The 22,511-nt window shown below is 45.4% G+C and overlaps 2 protein-coding genes and 1 long non-coding RNA gene across 6 annotated transcripts in view; all 3 read left to right on the top strand.

The window, feature by feature from the left end:
* The window catches only part of TENT4B (terminal nucleotidyltransferase 4B), a 76,819-nt gene extending 67,733 nt beyond the window's left edge, over positions 1 to 9,086 (top strand). For 2 of the 3 annotated variants that reach the window (XM_058707401.1, XM_058707399.1), the window contains exons 11-12: positions 1,361 to 1,525; positions 2,952 to 4,532. In XM_058707401.1, coding sequence (XP_058563384.1) covers positions 1,361 to 1,525; positions 2,952 to 3,128 — 342 coding nt within the window. In that variant the 3' untranslated portion in view covers positions 3,129 to 4,532. Of the gene's footprint in view, positions 1 to 1,360; positions 1,526 to 2,951; positions 4,533 to 8,683 lie in introns of those variants that run through there. The other variant, XM_058707400.1, reaches the window with a different exon arrangement.
* A 1,904-nt stretch (positions 9,087 to 10,990) lies between these two features.
* On the top strand, positions 10,991 to 15,430 carry LOC131499664 (uncharacterized). The gene is made up of 3 exons (XR_009256000.1): positions 10,991 to 11,704; positions 13,098 to 13,150; positions 14,835 to 15,430. It is a non-coding gene; the product is annotated as an uncharacterized LOC131499664 (long non-coding RNA).
* A 2,491-nt stretch (positions 15,431 to 17,921) lies between these two features.
* ADCY7 (adenylate cyclase 7) overlaps positions 17,922 to 22,511 on the top strand; it is a 58,516-nt gene continuing 53,926 nt past the window's right edge. The window contains exon 1 of one of the 2 annotated variants that reach the window (XM_058707816.1): positions 17,922 to 18,011. The gene's annotated coding sequence lies outside the window, so the exon portion shown is untranslated. Of the gene's footprint in view, positions 18,012 to 18,216; positions 18,327 to 22,511 lie in introns of those variants that run through there. The other variant, XM_058707814.1, reaches the window with a different exon arrangement.

Below are 22,511 nucleotides of genomic sequence, written 5' to 3' on the forward strand. Positions count from 1 at the left end.
ATTGTGCATTAGTGAATGTTAACACTGTGTGCACATGTGTGACCCCAACTATAACAAAGTACAGACTGTTACCATCATCCCAGAGAGGTCCTTCATGATGCTTTCCAGTGAGTCCCGAATTCCACCCCAGAGGTAACCACTCTTAAGATTTTCTAATACCACAGATTAGTTTGGCCTCTTCCAGAATTTCACATAAGTGGAATCATTATCATGTATACTCCTTTGTGTAGGGCTTCTTCCACTCAGTAATGTTTTTGAACTTCTTGATTGAATTTTTTTAAGTTGAGGTATAATTCACATAACATAAAGTTCACTATTTTAAAATACACAGTTCAGTGGTTTTCAGTATATTCAGTGTTGTGCAGCCATTGCCACTAAGTCCAGTATATTGCCATCGCTCCTGAAAGAAACCCATCAGCCACCTCTAACCATTCCTCCCTCCCCGAATCCCTCGGCAGCCCCACCTCTGCTTTCTGACTCTAACTTACAGTTATACCTACAGTTACTGTTCTTCATCAGGGTTAATTGTGAGTGTGCTTCCTTGAGATATAAAATGGGCTTACCCATTATTTGAATTTTGACTTTATTAAGTCTGTGACATATAGAGTAATCTAACTGTGGAAGGGACATCATTTTATGTTGTTGGCGATGACCACGGATCGTAATGGAATCATGAATCCTCATATGCACCATCTACCTGCGTGCCTTTTTGCTTCCTAGGGGAGAGTTCTAGAGGACGGAGCTGAGCTAGAGGTCACAGACACAGTGGGGCGGACACAAAGACAGCCTCAAGAGCGAGCTTTAGGGACTATGAGTGTGAAGGTGAAGGGTAGACCTGAGCAGAGAAGTAGCACAGTTGTGTCCCAGGCAGCCCAGAAACAGGTGGGGCTCAGCCCATCGTCTCCGGGAAGTTCTTAACCACGCGGGGTGTTCGGTTGGAGCACTCACTGATTGTTTGTCACAGACGCACAGAAATTGAGCCTTTTGAATCAGTCGTTTTGTATCTGGTTGAAGACGTTGAGTCCGGGACCTGGGGCCTTATCTTTGCTGTGCTCTTTGCACTGTACTGTGGTTCATTTCCTATCAGTGGAGGTGCAGATAAACTTGGACCTCTGTGAGCCCCTTCCAGGCTTATTAACAAGGTCAGGTCTAGACAATAGATTTAACAACGAACAGAAATCTTCTGATAAAATAAGCCACTTAAGATGTTTGGAGGGAAATTTGTGGAGACAACTCAAGCGGTTAATTTTGTCAATTCGTCAAGGTGCTTCCCTTAACTCCCAAATGGCTAAATTTAGTCTAAAAGATGAATATCCGAATTACTAATACGTCACATAATAACTCATATGACTTATGTTAGGATTCTGATGCGACACCATGCAAAACCCCGAAACAGCTGCTCTGCCGTCCGTCCACTGGGAACCGGGTAGGGTCGCAGGATGTGTCCTTGGAATCATCCCAGGCGGTTGGGAAAATGCAGAGCACCCAGACCAGTAACACCTCCAACAGCACCAACAAATCTCAGGTGTGTGGAATTTGTGTGTGTTTAATTGTTCATATTCAATACAGACTGTTTAGAATTTCTCAAGCGTGAATATATATACACATTGTGGATTTGAAGAAAACTCTAGGTTGGAAGAACAAACCTGTTTTGTTCTAAGAGGTTCCAAAGGTGTCCTGAAGATCACTATGAGACGCCACTGTAATGTAAACCTTTGTGGGCATTTAGCGACTGGTCCTCATAAGACGTCCCGGCCACCCCACCTTAGTACAGATTCAGCATTTAAACAATTGCACTGAGTTTTTAAAAGATTCAGTTGTACTTGAAGTAAGCCCACTATAAGCTTTTGCATGACCTCATGGCAATGTTGTGCACATCTGGGAGTAATATATCCTTCTTTTATATTTTCTTTTCTTTATTTTTAATGTTTATTTACCTTTTTGATATTAAAATAATTTTTTAATGTTTATTTATTTTTGAGAGAGAGAGAGAGAGAGAGAGAGAGCAAGCAGGGGAGGGGCAGAGAAACAGGGAGACACAGAATTAGAAGCAGGCTCCAGGCTCCGAGCTGTCAGCCTAGAGCCCGACGCGGGGCTCGAACCCATGGACTGCGAGATCATGACCTGAGCTGGAGTCAGACGCCCAACCGACTGAGCCACCCAGGCACCCTCACCTTTTTTATATTTTAATATTCAGTACCTAGTTGCTTGTGTTGAAATGATCAGATAGTGGGTCAGCTGTCGATGAACATCAGCTTTGGCTTAGGCCACAGAGAATACTCTATTTTCAGTTTTGTAGTTATCTAAAATTTTATTAATCATGAGTAAGGAATCAAAATGAGGAAAGAAGCCATTTCATACTGGGCTCTGACCCAAGGCCATCTCACCCTCTCTCAGTACGCTGGAGACCCTGGGGAAGGCCTCTTGGAGTAGAGATGGACTGTTACGTTGGTCACCTCATGTCTGACTCCCAGAATCCACTTTACCTATACAGCCTTGGTCATGTGCACCAAACACACATCCATTTAGAAACAGCAATTAAGTGACAGGTGATAGGATGTAAGATGACCATGACCTGACCGTGATCAGAGGGCCGTGATGACCCCTGACTTGGCAGCACACCTTTGTGTCTAAGAGCTTCTTCGGTAATGCTGTTTATTATGTGGTATATTGATGGATAGGTTCCTTGAGAAAAGTTTCACATTCCATGTACTCTGAAGAGGGAAGAGGGCAAGGCAAGGAAGGCAATGGTCTGTGTTTTCCAGTGTTTCCATTAAAAAAAAGAAACAAAAGTTTTAGAGCTCAGGAGAGTGAATCCCTGAAGTATCGTTTTTTGCCTGCTGGGTAACTTGGCATATTCCTCATTTGAAAGCTCCCTGAGTCAGGTCTTAGTGAGTGCTCTGCTGAATTCACAATACTGATGTCTCTTTGACCGCTTTCTTTCTCTGCAGCATGGATCAGCAAGGCTCTTTCGTTCTTCCAGCAAAGGCTTCCAAGGTACAACTCAAACAAGCCATGGTTCCTTGATGACAAACAAACAGCATCAAGGCAAATCAAATAATCAGTATTACCATGGCAAAAAGAGGAAACACAAGAGGGATGCTCCCCTCTCAGACCTTTGTAGATAGTCGGCGTTGTGCGATGGACTGTCTTCTGTGTGCAATGGTCTCATGCTCAGGACAGTTGGATAGGGACTCCTGGCACTCGGGAGCCTTACACTGTTCAGACTTTGATTTAGCAACTGCGTTTTTTCCCAGCTCGCCACGGAATGGATCATGAAGACTGACAACTGCAAAAACAAAAAGCAAGCAAAAAAGGGGGAAAAAAAAAAAGGCTGCTCATTTGATAAGTCATATGCTACAACAGGGTCATTTTAAGATTTAAAGCTTGAATGTAAAATAAATATATTTCTCATTGGCTTTATGCAGAGTTATAGGGAATAATATTCAGTGTGGGTAGGGTGATAGGAACAAAAACCAATTTCAGAGGATGGGGTGGGGAAAGAAAACAAAAGTATCTTATAGGAAGTCCAGATTCCAAAGGGGAAAGTGATCTGTGCATGTTTTCTTTTTTTTTTTTTTTTAATATTTTTGCATATATTTACCATTTTATTGTGTGTATATATAGATGACCATATAGGAAATTGATATTTGTAATAGTGGATTTGTTAATACTTTTTACATAACATTACTGTTTAAATTGTAAACAGATTTTTCTCAGGATTAGTTTCAAAAATAATCTGAATTGTCATCTTAACATCCATATATAGGGAAGTGATTAGTTCTATTACTCAATTTGTTTTCCTCAGCATTGAAATGACTTACTCTAGAACCCTTGTGACCTGCTGCAAAAATTTTTCCTCTAAAGAAAAGGTTTATGGTGGCAAATGACGTTTTATTTTGTAAAAAAAAAAAAAAAAAGAAAGAAAAAAAGAAAAGAAAAAAGAAAAAAAAGAAAGAAAGAAAAAAAGAAAAAAACGTACTATGTACTTTTGTGTAAACACTGAAAAGCTCTAGTCATCTCTAAGAATTAACTTGCAACTGTTTTCTATAGTGCTGTCGTCTTGGGCAATGGGCAATTACATGACTTTGTGTTTGTTTCCTTTGCAGTCTTGTTTTGTTTTGTTTTTCTTCCTAATAGGGGAAAAAAAAAAAAAAAAAAAAAAGGCCGCCCGCGTCTGGTCCCATTCCTGTTGCGGTGAAACCCCGAGTCCCACAGACTTTGCATGCTGGCTCCCACCCCTGTGTGCAGCGTGTGCTTGGTTCTCTCGTCTCTTCTTCTTTTCTAAATCCATGCTTAACTACTGTGGGAGAGAATAACTGTAAACAGCTTTAATTAAATCATACTTATAAAAAACTATTTTCTTATACTCCACTTTATGCTTTTGGTATTGTTGATCTTTAAAAATTAAATGGTCTTTGATAATGGATCTATTTTGTATTGCCTTATTAAGACCAAATACTTCTTGTCATCCCATTCTTTATCCTCTCCTTCCATGGAATTGTTATCTTTAATTAAAACTTTTTAAAACATTGGCTTGTTTCAATCATACTGTAAATTTTGGTTGTGGTCAGCTTTGAGCGCAAATGAGATGTATAATTCTGTTACCCATCACATGTTGAGTCTGAAACTCGGGAATGTTGACTATAATAGGATGTAAGTGACATTTCTGAAAATGCTCTCTTTCAATGTGAAGGCTCTTGTGTTTAGCATCAGTGTATGTGGCTCTGTTAATTACAGCCATTTGGGAAATGAGATTCTTTTATATATATACATATAAAGTACTATTGGCTTTTAGGAATTTCTTTTATATACATTTATGAAATACTGAAGACCAATCAGACCATTAATGGACACTTAGTGCAACTTTTTATAAAGAAAATAATGCTAAAGTAAGACCAAAACTGATGTTATCACTGAAATTGACAGTTTTCAATATGTTCGTATTTTAATTCACAATGGGAAAATGTGTTCCACAACTGGAAACTCATGATACTTGTGTAAATCGTGGAAAATTTTAAATGTGATGTTATTTTGACAATGTTTTAAATTTTAGAGTCACATTTTATTCTGATCAGAATTTTTATCAAGATGTTGAGCTTTTGTGTTTTGAAACTAGTTTGTCATAACATATTGTGCTTAATCACAGTATTTATTTTCTAGGACTATTGTGAATGTGTAGACTTATGTTTACTGCTAAGGGAACAATTATTTATAAAATGGTATGAAATCCAGTATTAGCTGCCTATTTCAGACACTTACCACACTGAAGTTTTGTTTTGTTTTGTTTTGTTTTGTTTTAAGAATCACCCTCATTGTTGAAAGTAAATGTACTCTTAGGGTGCAGATATTAGCGTTCCAATAAGCATGTGATTATATTAAGGTGGTGGTAGCGGGAAGATAATCTTGATTCCATTGGGAATCTTAGGTTTTCGTAAATTTATTGGGAAAATAGTTTTTCCTGTACTGCTGAAGTTTCTTTTTGGTAAACAGTATCTTTCTAAAAGAAAAAGCATGAAGGAGAAATTGAGGTGTGTACATATCCTCAAATGACCAGCATTGTATTCGTGAATACTGTGTATCTTGCAATGAACAGTGTGGAAGCTGTTCATTTTTCAATCTGAAGTAAAATACTTTCAAGAACATTTAGTTTGCCTGCTCATTTGTTTTGTACATTTCATCTCTGTATTTGACTCCTGTCTTTTTTTCTCTTTTGAGTTTTAATACTTTCTATGAAGATTTTGTGAGTATATCAGAAATGTTTCATTTAAATATTACAGTCCATCCATACTCATGAGTCATAACCTTCCTTTGCTCGTACTTGTAGAATGGGATTTCACCAATTCTGCCTCACTGTGGTGACATTTCTCGGGGAGTCATGTATGTGTGCCTGGTCGGTGTTGGAGCTCCTTGAAAAGTTCTGATAAACATTTCAGTACTGGTTTTCAGAAGTGTTGATGGGTCATAGACACGTCAGCATAAAACCTGAATGGTTATGTTTTGATGACAAAGGTAAATGCATTTTTTCCTGCAGTTTTGAGGTGTCCGCGAAGGAGCCTGGTTTTTAGCGTCTTTGTCTTGTTTGGAGATGTTGCATGTGGTTTTCAAATCTAGCTTTGCTCTCAGGATCTACTGGTTTTACATACAGTTGCCCTCTAGGCTTCAACAGCCTTTTTTTTTTTTTTTTTTGTCCTATTTTGAGTGTGTTTTACTTTCACTTGCATTTTGAGCCTGTCATTAATACTTGGATTATTTGCTCTGGCTCCAGATATTCCTGGGTAAAGTCTTCACAGGGTAAAAACATGCATGCGAGGGAGAGCGTTACTAATAGTCTTTCTCCTCTGAAGTCTCGTACCTCCATGTGTTTTCTCGTTCCCTCCCCTGTGTCATGGTTAGTGTGAGTTGTGTTTGTCTTAACCTATGGACTCGTGTTTGGGGTTTCCAGAGCTGTAGGCCTGCCAGGAGAGCGGATGGCCATGGTGAGCTGCAGGGCCCTCTTACTGCAATGTGTTCATTGCAAAGACCTCCCCACTGACTAGGATGTAGTTATCAAGGTTGCTCTCTAGAAGTCCCTAGAAATCACCATTATTGGGTATTATTGATAAGTTTTGTTGATTTTTTTTTTGTTCATAGTTACATTTCAATTTTATTTTAATGTGGATGTACAGTTCAAAACTGATCAGTTCCTTTGATTATTACATGCTGTTGATCTCTTAGTGTTTCAGTCACTGACTAGGAATGTTGATAGGAGATTGGTTGCTTCTCAATTAACTTTTCAAGAACTAAGTGGTAACATATAAAAAAAAGACATTCCTAATTTTCCTGTGATAAATACTGAAATGTTAAATTAATGATTAGAAGAGTTTATTCTTATCCATCAGTTCTTGCTCTCTGAGCTCATTTAACTGACTTCGGTTAGTGGAGAGTAACATTCTCATCAAGTATTTTGTGAGGAAAATATTCCATAAATGGCTCTATTGAACTTAATTGAGTAGGAAGTTATATTTAATAGTTACTCTTTATCCTAATTTTCATCAGTGACCTAATTCATCTAGTGACGTATTTAGAGAATGGTGCAGCATCACAGTGGGAACAAAGATGTGTAAAAGCAGTTCTTGGAAGTGATGTCTGTATCCTGCCTCAGCTTCTGAACCTCAAGACTCTATTTTATCAAAATATTTATGGGCGGAATGAACATTAAAAGAACAAATTTTAATACGCTACTTGATATTTAACATAACTGAGAAACTAGTCCGAGTTCACCGTGGAAGTTACTTGCATGGCTCGGAAACTTGATGTGACCCAGAAGCCTTGTTCTTTACCGTCTTCTTGTGAGCTGTTTTAACTTTATGCCTTGAGCACCTTTTTTTTTTTTTTTTTCATCAAAGATAATGACCTAAATATCTGTATAAATTGAATGTTGACAGAATTAAGCAGAAGAATTGCTTTATATAAACTCTGCGGATGTATTTGACATCCAGAATTAAATATTTACTTAAGGGCAGTTTTTCAGTTAATACACTGCTAATGTTTGTTTTACTCTTAGGCAGCGTTTTGATTTTAAGTATTTGGCCTTTACATTTTCTACTTAAGTGTATGCCCTGTTAAGTGTAACCTAGTCCACAGTCTACTAGCCAGAAGGAGGGAACACCGTAGAAGAGACTGAACCAGACAGATGGAGATAGCACATCCCCTTTGGTGGTTATGAACTTGAGGAATCTCCAGGATTTGCTGAGAGAAATGTTAGCCGTATCGCTAAGAACAGACAATAACAGACAGTCTCTTAATTTGTGTATTTTCAGCGAAAGTGTTTGTTGGTATTTTCTTTATTTTTGCATTCTAACATAAGTCTCTGTGGTTCTACATGGCCTTGACTCCTGGTCAAAGCAGCAGTTTCCATGTGGCCTGATTACAGGCCAGGTCTCCGCTAAGAAAACAGTCTGGATAAATTTGTTAGGAGTGTTGTTTTACCTTCGAGATGCTGTAATAATGAGAGCTTGTGAAGTCTCACAAGCTGGGCATTACCAGAATCATGTGGTGGGTGGGGAGGGGAGACAGAGGCCTAGGAGAAACTGTCGAAGCCAGTGACTTGGTGAAGCTCTCTCTCATGGATTAGTGACCTGTACCTTCCAAAAAGAATGAAATTATTTATTGGTTATCAGCCAGATTCTTTGAGTTGAAATTTATCTCCCCTTTCAACTTGGGTTCTGTGCAGTTCGTGGCTGTTGCCTGAATCATTTTGTGATTACCTTTTATATTTGGTTGCAGTCTGTCATAACCTGTCTCTTTGTCCCTAAACTGAAATCTCCAAAATGGAAGCTCCTGCTCTGGTTTTTACATATTTAAATTTTACAGAGTCACTTTTTAAAAAAGAGTCTCTTGAAAGTCCTATAATCCTAAAATATTCCAAAGACTTATTACAAGAGTATCAAAGTGTTCACTGCACTCACCACTAAAAAGCACTGTCTTATCGCACAGTGTGGTGAAAGTATAGTTTCTGGATATAAAACGTGAAGGGCTATGGAGATAAACATCTTTTAGTGAAATATACATAGATGTATATATTGTATATATATGTATATACATATGTATATATATGTATATATAGATGTATATATTTAGAAGTTTGGCCCGCCAGTGTTTGTTTTTAATAACCTTTTCGTTTATTTCCTCCCTTGATCAGCATTGCCTTCTGTGTTAAGAAATGTGGACTCCTGTGAGGTGCTGGAGGTTTGAGTCATCTTGAAAGCTTTCCACTCTTGTCTAGTTACCGCTGCAGAGGCACTAAGGAATTTACCAGAAAAAGAGATTTGATACAAATGGTTTATGAAATCTCGACATTTCCTGAGGTCATTATCGCTGGGCACCAGTTACCAATACTATGAATTGCACACCTGGAAGCTCGCTTTTTGCTTTTTTTTTTTTTTTTAAAGCTCACGACGATTTCTTCAAAGACATCAATTGTTTGCCTCGAAAATTTTATAAATTGCATTTCTACGCACATCTGCCCCCAGTGCTTACCATTGGGCTTATTATTCATAATCTGCAATTCAATAAAGGCTTTGTGCTTTCATTTATCTTCAAAACCTCTGGTATGAGCCTTTATGTAAGACTTGAATGGCTATTAAAAAAATTATCTTGTAATTCTAAAGACGGCCCTGTTTAGACCAATGAGAGGTTCTTCTGTACATAGATAGCATTTCTGTGGGCTTCCAGCCTTTGTAATGCCAGTCATGGAGTGGGAGATGCTTTAAGATGCTGTTTTCTCTCCTGCACGGGTCACCACAGCCACTGCAAGACTGAAGCCAACTCCCCACAGTCTGCTTGCTCCCAAATACCGCCCCATTTGTATCCTTTGCTTTGATGCAAGGGGTTATGCTTGCTGTACTAAGAAGTTGAGCTACTTTAACCGTAGGTTTTGTGGAGCCACGAGTTACACAGACTAAAAATAGAATAATGAAAATGTTTGGTTCTCCAAAGAACAGAGAAAGAAGTGGGGTTAATAACCAAGTGTAACCAGAGCGTGTTTTCCCAAGGGGGGAGCGTCAGCCCTAGGACTTGGACTGACGGTGGTTGCCTGGAACCCAGCTGAGTGGTGGTGAAGAAAATCCTGGATAGTTTGCTTCCAGATCATCACAAGCTGACTTAGAGTGAAGAGTAGCTCAGCAGTCTAGACAACTGGCTGGTAAAGCCAGCTCTCCCGCCCCCCTCCCCAGCCTGGTCTCTTCTTGCACATGTACTGGAAATGTCCTTTTTTTTTTTTTTTTTTAAGAGTATAATCAAAATATCTTGTTAGCATCCCAGAAGTTGCTCGAATGGTAAATTAGAGAATGAACTCAATATACAGGACTACTTTGTCCATCTACCTAGACACAGTGCATTTACTTAATTTCTCAACTAAGGTGTGAATGCTCCATTGTGAAGAAATGTAAATAATATGTAAATATCTAAATGTAAGGATCTGGTTACCCTTCACCCTCTAATCCCACCTAGCTCCCTGGAGCTACCTGCTCTATTTATTTATTTTTATTTTTAGAGGGCGAGAGAGTCCCGAGCAGGCTCCACACTCAGCACAAAGCCCAACACGGGGCTCACTCCCATGCCCCTGGGCTCATGACTTGAGCTGAAATCAAGAGTCAAGACACTCAAATGACTGGGCCACCCAGGCGCCCCATTACCGTTTTAATATTTGCGGATGTAGCTGCCTAGATTTTTTAAAATGTCTTTACATACATAAACCTATCTGCACATACATGTCAGGGAGTCTCTTCCCCTTTTGCATAAGTGGTAACATACTGTGGTATTCTGTAATCCCCCTACCCTCCAGAGAGCTCTTTCCCTGTCTACACAGATAGAGGTCTATTTCATTCCTTTTATGATGCTGACTTTTGTTTGCAGGTAGCTTTAGTACATTAACATGTCAGATACCCCAGAGCCCTTCTAAACTGATAGATTTATGAAATATCCAGTACTTGAGCTTATCTTGAATAGGAGTTTTATTAAAGTATTGCTATTTGATGGCACTTTACTTCTGAACTGAGCTTTCTGAGGAAAAAACAAAAATTCCCCCCGTTTTATCTTCTTTTAGGTGACTTTTCATGAGTTGCTTTGAGAAGTGTTTCATCTTTGGTACTTTTGCTAAGATTGAAATGTAAACACAATGTGGTCATGTGAAATTTTTTAGAAAATGTTGCCGTTGACAAAAGTGATGTTGAAAAACCAGTTATTGACCATTCTCCACCATCTGCCCCCCAAAACTTGATATTTTAGGTTTTAGGTCCTTTAACAACGGCAAGCAGCAACTGAAAGTCTCTAAAGAGAAGTTATCTGTCTTAAAGTAGAATGACTCGTGTGGTGAGCAAAGAGAGCGGACTCTGGCGAGAAGAAGGAGCCAGTTATTTGGGTCAGAGAAGGCAGAGAGCTGCCTTGAATTTTGTTTGGGAAATCTGCTGGAAAATTTTGTTGGAAAAAGAGGATGGAAGGTGGCTGTGGGAAATTCCAGACAGTGATCTCCCTAATCCTTAGGAACAGAGTGGTGTTTTTTTTAGGAGAGATTTTCCTTGAAATCATTTTCTTAGGCTCTCATTATGTGTTTGTAGAATTTCTGCTGTGATTTCTATTCATTAGTGTTCAGAAAAGCCTGTTGTGAGACGTTCTACATTTACCAGGTTAGGTCAGTTTAAGAATGCAACAACTTTTAAATGGGAACATTCTTCACCTTTAAAAAACGTTTTATACTTTTTGCTTGTCTAAGAAGCCATTTAAAAACCCAAACAAACTAATCCGTGATACAATCCATCTAGGAAATGGCATAAACTTGTGTCTACGTGTGTATGTTTCTAAAGCGAGTAACTGACTCCTATGTGAAAATATGGGATTACAGGGTTGAAGAGAAACCCGTTAGAAACGTGTCAAGGTTTAATGCCAACATTATTCACACGAAACAGGAGAGGGTTAAACGTATCAAATGACCTGTTTAAGTGGTGTATCAATTTTCAAAATAGCTGTTGCTCACCCGTGCAAAAATGCAAACCATTTCTGTACTTAAATCACCTGGCAGGTATCTTCAGGAATGTGGCTTTGCACAAGGACTCAAAATAGTTGTAAGGTACATTACATCATGCGTCTTTGGTTTTTAAAATCCAATTCAAGACAAAGGTGCTTTCACATAAGTAGGCAAGACATCGCCACCGGAACACAGAAGGTAAGGGGAACGTCACACAGGAGCAGCCTGTGGAGACAGGTGTGTGTAAGGCTGGCAGGTAGGGCTGGGCTGAGGGGCGTGGGGACTTGGTGAAGAGCAGGTGGATGGGGCAGGACAGCAGTTTTGTCATCAAGTCAAATGGTTCTACAAGTCTGTTTGCCATCCCTTCCTTCCCTCTGCTTTTTCCCTGTCCTGAGGCAGCCACTTCCAACTTTCGGTGGTTTGGGGCGGGTGGAGTGTTTACCTCGATGTCTCTAAATGATATACCTCTAATGCCACTTCTTGCTTTTCAGTTATTGAAATTATGTTTCGGGGCACCTGGCTGGCTAAGTCGGTGGAGCATGTGTGTTTTAGTCCCAGGGTTGTGAGTTCAAGCCTCATGTTGGGTGTAGAGATTACTCAGAAATAAAATTTAAAAATTATGTTTTGGGGCACCTGGTTGGTTCAGTCAGTTATGAGCCCGACTTCAGCTCAGGTCATGATCTCACATTTATTGGGTTCTGGCCCTGCATTGGGCTCTCTGCTGTCAGCACTGAGCCTGCTTCAGATCCTCTGCCCACCCCCCACCCTGCCCCTCTGCTCGCCTGTGCTCTAGCTTTCAAAAATAAACATAAAAAAGAAATTATGATTTGACTTCTTACCACCCCCAAACTCCTTTCGTGCCCTAGCCTCCCGAAATAATTACGTTGGGTTTTGTTTAGCACGATATTCAGTGTTTACATTATCGTGACTGTGTAGATGCTGCTCTTATCAATTAAACTGTATACTTAAAAAAGATTCCTTTTTTTTTCTGTACAAGTTTTTTTCGTTTGTTTTCTCGAGGTTTTTTTTTTTTTTTTTTTGGTTTTAGTTTTCCATGTACTTTAGTAATTCACCCTAAGAACCTACAGCCCTGAGATCAAGATCTCAGCTGGGATCAAGAGTCGGACACTTAAACCAACGGAGCTACTCAGGCACCCCAAATGCTACTATTATTCTAAGCCTCTGCAAATGCTCAGGTGCTCAGGGATTCCAACCCCTTCCATGCCTGGAGCTTCTGAGCAGCCATGCCCGGTGCACACGCACCGCCCTGCCCTCTCTCCACCAGCACCTGGTCCCCTTCACACACCCCGTGGTCAGCTCCCGTTCTCTGCATCCCGTGTCTCCCTCTTTTGTTGATAAGCTCTCATTAGTGCACAGTCCCAGGGGCTCCCTGGGGAAGGATGCACAGGCACTCGACACCTCAAATGGTCTGTTCTTCATTTAGACTCAACTGATAGTTCTGCCGGACACGGAATTCTGGCTTGGAAAACATTTTTCCTTCAGAATTTGAAAGCATTGCTTCATCCTTCCTCGTGTTGTTATGAGAAAATGAACTGTAACCTTTTTTTTTTTTTTCTCTTGAAACTTTTAGGGTCTTCGTTTTGGTTCCCAATGTTCTGGTGTTGTCACTATTACGGAAATTAGGTGGGTCTATTTTCGCCTATTGTACCAGGCAGTTGGTGGCATGGATGCTTTCCATCTGGCACCACATGTCCTGGATGACGGGGAAACCTGGAATTCTTATTTTTATTTTCCTCCTTTCTGTTTTCTCTGGACTCCACAATTACTCAGATAGTGAGTCTCCTGGGCTGAGCCTCTAGTCTTCTTATCTCTTCTGACCTATTTTCCACCTCTGACTTTTTATTCAACTTGAATTTCCAACCTTTCTGTTGGTTTTTAATTTCTGCTCCCATGTTTTTCATGTGAGTTCTGTTTTTGCCCTCAGATGCTCCTCGTTAAAAAACAGCATCCTATTTGGTTTCGTGATTACAATACATTTTTTGAATCTCTGCAGATATTAATGATACAGTTTTTTTGCCTGCCTGCCTTGTCTCTGTGAACTTCTTCGTTCTGTTGTCTTTATTTATTTTTTCAGTTTATTCATCTATTTTCAGAGAGAGAGAGAGAGAGAGAGAGAGCATGCACAGGTCAGGGAGGGGCAGAGAGAGAGAGAGAGAGAGAATCTCAAGCAAGCTCTGCACTATCAACGCAGAGCCCGACGTGGGGTTTGAACCCACAAACTTTGAGATCATGACTTCAGCTGAAGCCGGACGCTTAACCAACTGAGCCACCCAGGTGCCCCAGAGATTCGGATTCTTCACTCCTTAAATGTTCAACCTCTGGCCTGTAATTAATTAATTAATTAGGCTTTTTTTTTTTTTTTTTGAGAGAGAGGGCACAAGTGAGCAAGGGGCAGAGAGAGAGAGACACAGAGAGAAAGAGAGATAGAAGCGGGGCTTGAGCTCATCCGATGTGGGGCTGGAAGTCACTAACCATAAGATCATGACCTGAGCTGAAGTCAGATGCTTAACAACTGAGCTACCCAGATGCCCTAATTAATTTATTTTAGAGAGAGAAAGAGCCTGAGAGAGGGAGGGGCAGAGAGAGAGAGAATCCGAAGCAGTCTCTGCACTGTCAGTGCAGAGCCTGATGGGGGGCTCAAACCCATGAATTGTGAGATGATGAGTCGATATCAAGAGTCAGATGCTCAACCGACTGAGCCACCCAGGTGCCCCTCCACTCCCCTAACTTCGATTTAGCTCTGCCCTGTGGCCAGAGATAGCTGGCACTTCCAGTCTCTGAGCCTTTGGAGCTTCCCCAGTGTAACTGGGATTGCTTCTTAGTTTTCCCAGCTGCAGGTTTAGGGCTGTGTGTCTTGTGTCTCCCAAGGCAGTATTACCGATCCACTCGCTTTCCTCCTTTCACGTTCATACTGCTGTTTCTTCTCATTTCCTCCGTTCTTAGGGGCGCTAGAACCCTAACACCCATTCTAGTGGGCTTAAGGAAACAGTAAATGTAGATGATGGGTTCAATCCACCATCTTTTCTGGCCAATTTGCATTTTTTCCAGTTTTATGGAGTTATAATGGACATACAGCACTGTGTAAGTTCAAGGTGTATGCCATAATGATTTGACCTGGCTGGTGTTCTAACCTAAAACTGGATTGCCAGGGAGAAGGGTAGAGAAAGAGTCTATCTCAAGCCTTAAAAATCTGTTACCTCGGGGAGTGGCATGGAGGAGACGATTTCCAATTCTTATCTTTGGGTTGTTTCATTTTCTACCGTGAAGTACATAACCCCCTGCTAACTGAAACTCCTTAGCTGCATAGCCCGTCCACAGGTCCTCATGGAAGGAAGCTCCTCCTCTCTTAGGGGTGAGGAACGAGGACCACCAGGCTGGGAAGGCCAGCTTTGCTCTACGTAGTGATGAGCGAGAGGTTGAACCAGGACCGAAGCGATCAGCACCACCCTCGGGAACCTTGTGCGCTGTCCGCCTTGGCTGAAGTGCCCGTTGCCTGCTAAAGAGAAGGGCTGGTTTTGCTGAAATAAGTGACTCACAGCTTCTGTGACAGTGATTTATTTTAGGTTTTTAAGTCTTCTCTCTGCACAAGTGCGACAAGGCCCCCGAACTGTTGCCTGCCCCAGAAATTCATTCAGGCAACGAATGCTGATGGTTCTCTAGCAGCAGGAGCTGGCCTCTCACGGTGGACACTGCCCCTGGGCCAGTTAATAAGGGACTCTTCAGGCAAACGTGCTCTGGAGTTTTCCAACAGAGTGGATAATTAAGATCACAGACACAGTAGATGTGGACATTTGGAGACTACCCCCTCACCTGGATAGAGACACTGAAATTTAACCACAGCCCTTCAGTGTGGATTTGATTCCCTATGCAGACTTCTCTGCTCCAAAATTACTAAAAAATGTTTTTCACAAGGTTTGTTTTCAAACACAAAGATCTTTAATCGATTGGTTGATTACTGTTGTCTTAGTATGATGTGAGGTTGGTAGCTGATACTGTTTTTAAAAAATTTTTTTTTAATGTTTATTCATTTTTGAGAGAGAGACAGAATGCAAGTGGGCTAGGGGCAGAGAGAGAGGGAGACACAGAATCCGAAGCAGGCTCCAGGCTCTGGGCTGTCAGCACAGAGCCCGACGCGGGGCTTGAACTCACGAGCTGTGAGATCATGACCTGAGTCGAAGTCGGACGCTCAACTGACTGAGCCGCCCAGGCACCCCTCTCTCTTTTTTTTTTTTTTAATTAAGTTTATTTATTTATTTTGAGAAAGAGACAGCGCAAGTGGGGGAGGGGCAGAGAGAGAGGGAGAGAGACAATTCCAAGCAGGCTCCGCACTGCTGGCACAGAGCCCGACGTGGGGCTCAATCCCATGAACTGTGTGAGATCATGACTTGATGGTGTCCCACTGACAGTTTTTCCTCAAGTGGTAGGCAATTCATGCGACACTTAGACACTGAAGAAGTCACTCCTTTTCCTCTAGGATTTGAAGTGCCCTCCTTGTCACTAAATAAACTCACCTGGATTTTTAAACAATGCATATTTGCAGACCCCTCCCCAGGATCAGAACCTCTGGGAGTGGGACTCCAACTGTATTTGGAAATCAATGCCTTTGAGCCTTGCCTCCCAGGCTGGCCCGACAGCCAGCCACACTGGCACCCCCGGGGAGCTTGGTGGAAATTAAAATTCTTGGTAGCCACTCCAGACACGCTGAATCAGACTCCGAGTGGGGCCCAGCAATGTGTGTCTCCGCCAGGCCTCCGTTCCATTCTGACGTTGGCTCCAGTTTTCCAGTCACTAACCGAGGGCAACATGCAAGGGGGCACTGGGAGCTGGCCGCAGAACAGAGGGTGGAGCCCGCTCAGCAATTAGTGGTAAGTTAATGGTTCGCACTGATGCAAGCATTGTGTTGAACTCGCTTTCCCCAGCTCCGTTTTCCTGTCTGCTGTCAGGAGAGTTGGTCATAGAATTGCAAAAACATGACACACACACCACAGGGTGGGAAGTCACAGCATCGCTCCCCACACCCCCCATGTGCCACGAAGGGCCCAGGGCTCTGCCAGCACTGTGCTTGAAGAGGCAGAAGGAAGAGGCCTGAGGGCGAACCCGGCACGTCCATCCCGTGGCCCAGGGTTCACCCTTCACTCTCTTCAGGCTTGTCCTTGGCCCGCAGGTCACACCAGCCTGGAACTGAGGCGCCCGCTGATGTTGAGGTCTGGGGCAAACTTACTTCCTGGGCTCTGCTCGGGGGCGGAGCTGCAGGGTGGGCGGGGCGAGGTGCAGAAGCGGGCTGATGAAGATTAGGTGTGCCCACCACCTCGCCCCCAGCGGGGATTCCCATTTTCCCGCGCAGGGAAGCTCCAGCTGCTCAGATCTTCACCTGTGAGCACTTGGCACGCAGCAGTGACCTCGCCAGGGTAGCGGCCCAGCTCCGGCCCGCAAGGCCAAGTGCCACCCTCTGGACGCCCAGAGGCAGTGGGAACTGAACTCAGGGAATCAGGGCGCTTTTGATGCATTTAAGAGCTAGGAGTCTCAGCTGGGAACCATCTGGGGACCATCTGGGGTGCAAATCAGATTTTCACCTTTCAGCATCCCACCATCCGATTCCTTTCCTCGGCCTAGTTCCAAAGCAGGTGTCCTCTGGGCTGGCTTCTAGGCCTCCTGCAGGGTCAAGGCACAACCACCAGACCCTGGGTGTCTCTTCCCTGTAGGGTCACTAATGTACCCGGCTCCTAGATTTCATCACGGGGCACCTAGTAGACCAGAGTTTCTCCAACTGCTTGCCATAGCAGCAAACCTGCGTGTTTGTTAAACTGCACATTCTCAGTAATCTTTCCTGTGGAACTGTGGCTATGGCCTCTAGGGTTGGGACCGGAGAAACGGGCCTCACACCTGCCCACGTGACCCCACTCTCAGCCAAGTGGGCACCTAGGATTCCCTAACAGGCATAAGTGCTGTTTGGACAAGTGGACTCATGAAGGTGTCAGTTAAGCGCTCTCCTGGTCTTGATTACCCCTTCAGTCGGTCTCCTTTGTCCCTCCCAGCTGTGACTCAGGAGCGCTTTCTTGCTCACCCAGCCTGGGTGCCTCGGAAACAGGGCAGATGTTTTTGCTGCCAACTCTGGGGCCCCACCCTGGGTTGTAGGCAGCTGTGAGTGGGGTCACCATGGGGTTAGCCGCCTACCTTCTGAGGATACCTACTTTCTTAGGCGGCTTTGTCTCCCGGTGCTCAGGGCGGTTCCCACCTCCGGACCCCCCAGGAGTTGAGAGAGGCAGAAAGTTTCAACCTAAGCTTCCTTCATCTTGGCAGCAGTGCATTAGCCCGAAGTCTATAGTTCCTTCTAGAAAGGGGCGTTCCTGGAGGGAGGGAGGACCGATCTGGAGCAGAAACAGTTGAACGAGTTTGCTAGAAAGTGTTTCCCTCTGGGGGTGGAGCAGCACCAGGTGCGTCCAAACACGTGCGGGACTTCGAGAAAACAGTAATTTTGGAAAAGGTTTGGTTTCCTGCTCACGTTCTGAGGGGGCCTGGCGGGGGGTGGGGCGCGGGGGGCCACGGTGGTCGTCCTCGGCATTTCTGGTGAAAATCGAGCAGGGCGGTGGCCCGCGGCGCCTGAATGGGGACCGGGCGTCGGACCCCGCCGCGGCCCGGGGCTCTGGGCTCGGGGCTCGGGCGGCCAGCTGGGGGCGCCTGCGTCCGCTCCGCCGCCCCCGCCCGCGCTGCAGGATCCCGCCCGCGGCCGGCGCGGCCACTCGGGCGGCGGAGGCGGCGGCGGCGGCGGCCAGAGCGCCAGCGGGAGAGGCGGCGGCAGGTGAGCGAGGCCGTGGCGGCGGCGGCTGAGGTCCGGCCCCGGCGGGGGGGGGGGGGGGGGGGGGGGGGGGAGGCGCGGCGGCGGCGGCCCCGGGTGGGGGGAGCGCGCGCCGCCGTTCGCGTCCCCGGGCCTCCGCGTCGTGGGGGGTGTCGCACGGGGTGTCTGCGCGCTGCTCGCCGCCCGACGGCCCGGCCCCACCCAGGCGGAGACCCCGGGGGGGTGTAGGGCGGGGGCGGTGTAGGCCGGCGGAGCCTCCGAGGGAGGGGGAGTGGAGGCCGGAGACCGGGCGGCGCGGCCCCCAGACCCTCGGAGTCATCCCCGCTCCCTGCGCTCTCCTCCTCCTCCTCCTCCCCCCGAGGTTTGGGGTGGGATTTCTCGGATGCTCCCTCTCTGGGCCCTCTACCCCCTCCCAGCTGGGGCGGCGGGAGACGCTTCCCAGACAGAGACCCCCGCTGGGAGGAGCTGGGGCCCAGCCCCACTTTCCGGATAGCAAAACTGAGACCTGCCAGAGAGACACGGCTGTGGCCCTTCCCCGCCCTCCACCCCGGGCCCGTCACCTTCGGACCTCTGTTGGCAAGCTGGTTGGCTTTTGATGGTACAGAGGGGGCTGGTTGGTTAGGTTTCCCAGACTTGGACAAGGCCCAGGACTCTGGGGACCATTAGAGCTGTTTAAAGTAAAAATACCTCAAGGGGAGAAGGCTCAGTGAGGTCCAGACCCGGGCATGGGGTTGGTTGCAATTCAGCCACAGCCCAGGGTGAGCAGGACCCCTCACCAATTAATGGGGGGCGGGGATGGGAAAGCCAGCAAGGCAAGCAGCTGCTGGCCCCTGCCTTGGATCCCCACTGGGGGAAACCTAAAACCGAACCCTTTCGCTGAAGAAAGTGGGTTGACTCTGGTTGGGGCCCAGATGCTGGAGCCTTTTTCGGTGGGGCTTGACGTCTTTTCTCTCTGGTTTTTATGTGGGGTCCCCTCCCTCAAAGGCCAAGAACTCATGTGCTTTCTGAGTCAAGGCTGGACATGAGAGTTTAGGCCCCATTACTAGAATTGGAGCCTTTCAGATGAGGAACACAGCTGTCCTGGGTGGTTGGGCTGTGCAGAGAACATCCAGATCTGGACCAGCGTACTGAAGCACCCTCAGACCTGGTCTGGGGTGATGCTCAACAGAGGTACGAATGAATGACCAACAGGACTGCAGTGGTCTCAGGGCATGAGACTGAGGGGGCTTTGGGCTGTTATTCAGTCCCTGCTTTGACACATGGGCAGCTGCCCTCATAGTGGAGGAGAACTTGTCTGGTGTGGACCTGGGCTGTGTGGGGCAGACCCCAGGTGTAGCTAGGAGGCTGCATAGAAGTGGCCAGCTGTGCCTGGGGTGGGGTGGGGGTAGCAGAGGTGGATACTAGGTGCCTCCCCTAGTGCTGAATGTTCAGGATCTACACACACACGTTGGGTTCTCTTCCCTCAGCCCTTGATGTTCTCAGGCTTTTGAGCTCTTGGGCCCTTTATGGAGGAGGGCAGGGAGAGGTGGGATTTCTCCGATTTCTGAGGCCAGATGGCTTACAGGGCCCCGGAACATCCCTTGTATCGTTTGATCTTGTGAGTTAGGGCTGGAATGACTAGCCCCATCTATAGGTGGGAAAGCTGAGGTCATCAAAGGTCTCGTAACAAGTCAGTCCTGGATCTGGGACTAGGGCCTGGCCTCCTGGTTTTTCCATCCTGTTCTGGCGTGGCTCTGGTGAAATCTGTTGGAGTATACATCAGGAGCCTGACCCCACCCCAACAGGAAGAGTCTCAAATGCTCCCCAAGGGGAAAACACATTGCCTGGCCACCTCTCCCTTCCTCCTGTTCCTACCTGTTACCTGAGGGTGCTGTGGGGCTTTGCTGCTGATCCCCACCTCTTGGATCCTTTTCCTCTGTACCTGGGGACACAGGAACTGGTGTTGGGGGATAGTGGCTTATAGTGGTCCATGGCTGACTCCCGTAAGGGAGCCTAAAGTGGCCAGCCTGGGCAGGAGGCAAAGAGCTGAGTTAGGCAAGGGACCTGCCCTCCTAAGTCCATTAGCCCACTGGGGAGACGAAGTGGTTGCACCTTGACCCCAAACACCTTTGTAGGGAGAGCCTCACACAGCAGGCGGGCCAGTCTGTGCACTGGACAGTGGAGAAGGATGGACAGCAAGAGGCCACACTGGGTCATCTTTGGGGGAATTTGGTGATAGATCATTTTCTCATTCATGCTTTCTGTATTTTCAGAGTTGTCTGCAATGAGGAAGAAAGGCAAAACGTTCTTCCCTTTTCATTTGCTCTGGAGAAATTCTGGCAGTTCTTGCTGCCTCTGGAACTTTCACCAGAGTTTGCAGGTCTGGTCTGGGGGCAGACATAAACTTGCAAATTTAATAGGGTGTCCAATGGGAAGGATTTTGAATATTTCAGCACAGATTAGCCTCAGAACTAACAGAACTGCCTGGAACTCAAGCAGAAGACCACATCCTAGCTGGTCTGTTGCAGAACTTCTTGTTGGCAGTGTTGTCTCTCCCACTGTGAGTCCGGAGGGTATCTGTGGCTCATGACCACCTGTTGGTGGTCTGGCTGGCAGACCAGAGGACTGCCAGCAGGTGGCTGGCAGGTGGATGGGAGCTAGGGGTGATGGCAGCTTCCAGGCCCTGAGCCACATCCATTTGGGAGCCAAAGAGAGTGGTTTCCCAAGCTGCTGCCTGGCCTAGATTGGAATTGAGAATAGGGGCTCTGGGCCCAGAGAGCACTTGATGACTTCATATCCCTGATGGTCCTCACTGAGGAAGCAGAGTGTGTGGGATCAGCCCCCTCTTAGACAGCTGACCTCAGGGGTTCCATTCAGTGCTGGCGGGTGGAGGAGGGGTTGGGTTGGTGGGTCAGGGACCTGGCTTGGGGACCCCTTTGACCTCAGGCTTTGTTTCTGGGACATTTGCCTTTCTCTGCCTTTTGGACATGGACATTTGAGCCTGAATTGTCACTTTAAGAGGGGGAAGAAGAAAGGCAGGAGCCCTGGTTCCCTTCCACCCTCAGCCTTCCACTGCCCTCTCTGTCTTCCAGCTTATTATAGAGGGGGCTAAATGGAGCGCCACAGGGTGCGGTGGTGGGAATTGGGCCAGGGCCATTGCCAGGTGCACAGAGCTGGCAGCAGGAGGCCACTCCTTCAGTTAATGACCACCTGCTGAGTGAGGTGGCTGTTTGCAGAGGGAGCCACTGTTTTCAGCTATTAACAACAAAGGCTATTATTTGCAAGGCCTGTGCCTGTCAGACAAGAAGGCAACCTCTGGAGGGGACCTCTGGGGCTTGAGTCTCAGCTCCACATTTCCTGGCTGTGTGACTTTGGGCAAGTGCTTCAACTTCTCTGAGCTGGTTTCTCATCTATGAAATGGGGACACTAAGAGCAATTATCTTGAAGGCCAAGGAGCTGTTCCAGATTAAAGTTGACCAAAGAGACAGGACAACCAAATGTAGTATGTGAAACCCAAGCTGGAAAAAAAAAAAAATCGTGTAAAGGACATTATTGGGACAGTTGATGAAACTGAATATGAACTATAGATAAAAAGCATTGTATCAATGTTAAATATCCTGGTAACTATCTATATGGGTCCTTGTTGTTAGGAAATATGCACTGAAGTATTTAGGGGTAGAGGGACACATTTCAAATATTGATGAGAAACACCTATACAGACAGATAATAAAGTGAGACAAAATGACAGAAATAGGCAAAACTGCAAAAAAAAAAAAAAGTGTAGGGGAACTCCTTGTGCCTTTCTTATAACTTTTCTGAAAGTAGTACTTATTTCAAAATACAGAGTTAAAAAAAATGCCTATCGGGGCGCCTGGGTGGCTCGGTCGGTTAAGCGTCCGACTTCGGCTCAGGTCATGATCTCATGGTCCGTGAGTTCGAGCCCTGCGTCGGGCTCTGTGCTGACAGCTCAGAGCCTGGAGCCTGTTTCAGATTCTGTGTGCCTCCCTCTCTCTCTGCTCCTCCCCTGTTCATGCTCTGTCTCTCTCTGTCTCAAAAATAAATAAACGTTAAAAAAAAATTAAAAAAAAAATGCCTATCTAATGGTCAGAGTGAAATGAGATTGATTCATGTTACTTAGAATGGTGCCTGGCACTCAGGACACATTAGCTGTTATTGTCACTGTTGCCTTTTATTGTCATTAGTATGGGC

Source organism: Neofelis nebulosa, chromosome 17 (genome assembly GCF_028018385.1).
Source record: "Neofelis nebulosa isolate mNeoNeb1 chromosome 17, mNeoNeb1.pri, whole genome shotgun sequence".
Classification (NCBI taxonomy): Eukaryota; Metazoa; Chordata; class Mammalia; order Carnivora; family Felidae; genus Neofelis; species Neofelis nebulosa.